Genomic DNA, 4,352 nt, shown 5'->3' on the forward strand with positions numbered 1-4,352 from the left:
AGTAAATCATTGTGAAATTGAAAAATCCCCATAGATTTTTCTTTTAGTAGCTTTGTTTTAAATGATTATTCATGCTTTGGTTATACATGTTAAGTACTGTCCCTAAAGCCAGAAGTTGATTGCCATAAAAACTGAATAAGCCTCCAACAGATAATGTGAAAATATAAGCAGTTCTGTCCTCCTGCATGATTTTGACCATATTGCTAGATAGAGAACACCACTTTGGAAAATATACTTCTTATGTTCTGAAGGATAATTTAAACCATTAAGCATTTTACAAAGCTTTTGAAGGTCAGATTTTAAATGACAACAGTGAAATTTCAAAAAGAACAGGAAAAGTCAGCACCAAAGCTAGTTTAACATTAATAATAAGTGATCTAATAAATAGGTCTATGTTTGCCTAGTCAGGTTTTGCTTATTATGCCAGTTGGAAAGCCAGAAGGAAACTGGTTTTAACTCCCATACAACCTGTATCATGACAACATCACTTTATCAGAAATGTAGCTGATATCAGCATAATGCTGAGACAGTTCAAATTTGAAACTGATTTTTCTTTTCCAACTATTTTCATAATCATTAATGGTATATAGAATCGAGATAACTTAAGAAAAGAAAAAAAGAAGGGTAATTAACATTTACTGTGACCCTTCTATGTGCCAGATACTACTTTTAATTCTCACAGCCACCTTAACCTTTTAGAGGAAGAAACAGAAGTTTTGAGAAATGAAGTACCTTTTCTAAGATTACATAACTAAGGGTTTCCCTGGTGGTGCAGTGGTTGAGAATCCGCTTGCCGATGCAGGGGACACCGGTTCGTGCCCCGGTCCAGGAAGATCCCACATGCTGCGGAGTGGCTGGGCCCATGAGCCATGGCCACTGAGCCTGCGTGTCCAGAGCCTGTACTCTGCAACGGGAGAGGCCACAACAGTGAGAGGCCCGCGTACCGCAAAAAAAAAAAAAAAAAAAAGATTACATAGCTAATAAAAAGGCAGAGCCAAGATTCAAACTCTGATGTCAATTATTATAATGCTCCATGGCACTAAATACCTGTCAGTTTCTTATTTTTAAAACTTTATGATAATATTAGAGCAAAGAAAGCAGAGTAAAATAATGATTTGGATTATGAACTGTTTTAGTACCTCAAAAGTACTAAAGAGTGATGTTGCCCTTTTAAAAATTCCTATGACGGTGACTGTGAAAGAGAATATAAAATACCTTCAAGTCAAAATATTAGGCTTTTGAGTAGAAAAAAAGTAACAAATAAATAAGTATACATTTAATATTATCAAAAGAGAACCAAGTTAAAAAAAAAATAGTTCTATTCTAAAGCAACACTTTTTGAAAGACTGCAGATCACCAGCGTAGGCTGGCTCGAAGCAGCATTTTTCACAGTTAACTTCATGGAAGACTAATCCCTATAAAAATATTGAAAGATAATGAGTTTCCACAGTCAAACAAGTTTGAGAAATGCCGGACTTAACACTAAACCAGTTTCTTTGCTGGTTACAAGCAGTACAACATAGTGCCCGGAGCCCGCGGAAGTCAGACTATCTGGGTTTCAATCCCTGCTCTTCCACCTCCTGGCCTAGCCATGAGATTTGGAACATGTTATTTCACTACTCTGGGTCTCAGGTTTCCCACCTGTTAAAAAAAAAAAAAAAGGAGACAATTGCAAAGACAGATTTGTTGTAAAAATTAGAAAGATTAAAACATCTGGGGTTGAGATATGGGGATATATGTATAGCTGATTCACTTTGTTATAAAGCAGAAACTAACACACCTTTGTAAAGCAATTATACTCCAATAAAGATGTTTTAAAAAAAAAAATCTGGGGTTCTTAGAACAGAGCCTTAAAATAATAAGTGCCTGATAAATGTTAAATTATTAGTAGTAACATCATTTCCCTGAGCCTTTATTAACCTGATAAAAGTTGATGCTCATCATGAATCTCCAAGGAGTCAAGGGATATACCTAGTATGCAGTTTCCCAAACTTATATGATAGAACCCACTTTTCCACAGACCATCCCTCAAGACTGATTAATGTCTTTTAAAATCAAAACAAAACAAACAAAAACCACTATGAGACACAATAAAGAATTCCATCACTAAAATTAAATGTTTAAAAAAAATACAAGTTTAGTACTTCCCAGTTGGTGAACACATGGAGGTGCAGGAAGGGTGGCATGTGGAAGAAGGCATGGGAAGCTCCACACCCCTTCCCCCATACCTTGCCCTACACATCTCTTCCACTTGGCTATTCCTGAGTTGCATCCTTAATAAGCCAGTAATATCTCCTTACAGATTCCAGCACATGGGTTCAGTGCCTGGAACCTATACATGTAGTAGAATAGAGCATTGTTTTATTTTCCATTCTCATAGCCTTCAGTGGCTTCAAGTGATCACATCTCATCACAGTAGTCATTCAATTATCCAAGATACTATGTGGAACCTATTCATCATCACCCAGCCTGCAATCATTTGAATAAGGACATGAATAGTTTCCGTTATCAAGATACATCTATTTAAGTCTCATGTCTGTTGTATAGAAGTCAATATTCAAATGATGGCGTGTTTTCCGTTTGGTATTTATTGTGCCCATTTGGCAAATTTACAGTCATTACCAGAATGCTGATCATGCTACCCTTCCATTTAGAATTTTTTCTAAGCAGTATGTGTCAGGATCTTCAGAAATGCTTACAACCTTTGATCAAACAAATCAAATCTCCAAGAATCTATACTATGGAAATAAATAAGAATACAAGATAAAACCTTAAATACACATATTGCCTCATTGTTTAATATTGTGGAAAATTAGAAATACTAAAGAAGTCTAGGGAATTCCCTGGTGGTCCAGTGGTTAGGACTCAGAGCTCTCACTGCTGAGGGCCCAGGTTCCATCTCTGGTCCAGGAACTAAGATCCCGCAAGCTGAGTGGTGCAGCCATAAATAAATAAATAAGTCTAATTTTAGTGGAAGGATTAAACAAAGAGTGGTACATTACTTGCATTACATAGTCATTACAAATTATATTTGAAAGATTATGAATAATGCTATGTGAAAAAGCAAGTTACTAGTTTATTTTTGTAGTATAAGCATAATTTTCTAAAACAAGCCAACAAAACACCAAGTAATCAAAATTTAAGACAAAAACTAAAATTAAAAATATGCCAAGGGCTTCCCTAGCGGCGCAATGGTTAAGAATCCGCCTGCCAATGCAGGGGACACAGGTTCAAACCCTAGTCCAGGAAGATCCCACATGCCGCAGAGCAACTAAGCCCGTGCACCACAACTACTGAGCCTGCGCTCTAGAGCCCACGAGCCACAAATACTGAGCCCTCGTGCCACAACTACTGAAGCCCGTGAGCCTAGAGCCCATGCTCTGCAACAAGAGAAGCCACCGCAATGAGAAGCCCGCACACTGCAATGATGAGTAGTCCCCGCTCGCCACAACTAGGGAAAGCCCGAAGGCAACAATGAAGACCCAATGCAGCCAAAAATAAATTAATTAACTTAAAAAAAAATAATAAATAAAAAAAATGAAAATACACCCAGTGACATGACAACAGCAGGTGGAGAGGACGTGCACACCCTCATTCCTTCCTTTCTCAACTCCATCTTCACGTTAGCGGCAGTGGTAAAGCTGTTCAGTTGCCAACATGCAGCTGTTTGTCTGCGCGCAGGAGCTACACACTCTCCAGGTGACCGGCCAGGTGACAGTCGCCCAGATCAAGGCTCACGTAGCCTCGTTGGAGGGCCTCACTCCAGAAGATCAGGTCCTGCTCCTGCAGGATGAGGCTACCCTGGGCCAGTGTGGGGTGGAGGCTGTGAGCACTCTGATCACTCTGGAAGTAGCCAGCCGCATGTTTGGAGGTAAAGTCCATGGTTCCCTGACCCGTGCCAGGAAAGTAAGAGGTCAGATTCCCAAGGTGGCCAAACAAGAGAAAAAGAAAATGGGCCGGGCCAAGAAGCGTATGCAGTACAACCAGTGCTTTGTCAATGTTGTGCCCACTTTTAGCAAGAAGAAGGGCCCCAATGCCAACTGTTAAGTCCTTTGTAATCTTGGCTTTCTCTAATAAAGCCACTTAGCCCAATCCAAAAAAAACCCCAAAAAAACCAAGAAACAAAAAATAAATTAATAAATAAACAAACACCCAAATGTCAACTATGGTTGATTTGAGCCATAGGTGACCCTTCTTCCTACTTCTCTACATTTTCCAAGTTTTTTTTATGGAGTATGTCAATTTTGCTTAACTCTTACTTGATACCACTTGCCTTCTGAGCTAAAGTTCTACTCGATGACAAAACAAAGCAAACTGGCCTAGTGGTCAAAAACGGGAAAAGTATGAAATGT

The 4,352-nt window shown here is 38.9% G+C and overlaps 1 protein-coding gene across 1 annotated transcript; it reads left to right on the forward strand.

Annotated features, from left to right (window-relative positions):
• Positions 1-3,657: 3,657 nt before the first annotated feature.
• Positions 3,658-4,047, forward strand: LOC136136035 (ubiquitin-like FUBI-ribosomal protein eS30 fusion protein). Its single transcript, XM_065893917.1, has one exon. It carries the CDS (start codon positions 3,658-3,660, stop codon positions 4,045-4,047), a length of 390 nt encoding a protein of 129 aa, XP_065749989.1.
• The last annotated feature ends 305 nt before the right edge of the window (positions 4,048-4,352 follow it).

Source organism: Phocoena phocoena, chromosome 16 (assembly GCF_963924675.1).
Source record: "Phocoena phocoena chromosome 16, mPhoPho1.1, whole genome shotgun sequence".
NCBI classification, from domain to species: domain Eukaryota; kingdom Metazoa; phylum Chordata; class Mammalia; order Artiodactyla; family Phocoenidae; genus Phocoena; species Phocoena phocoena.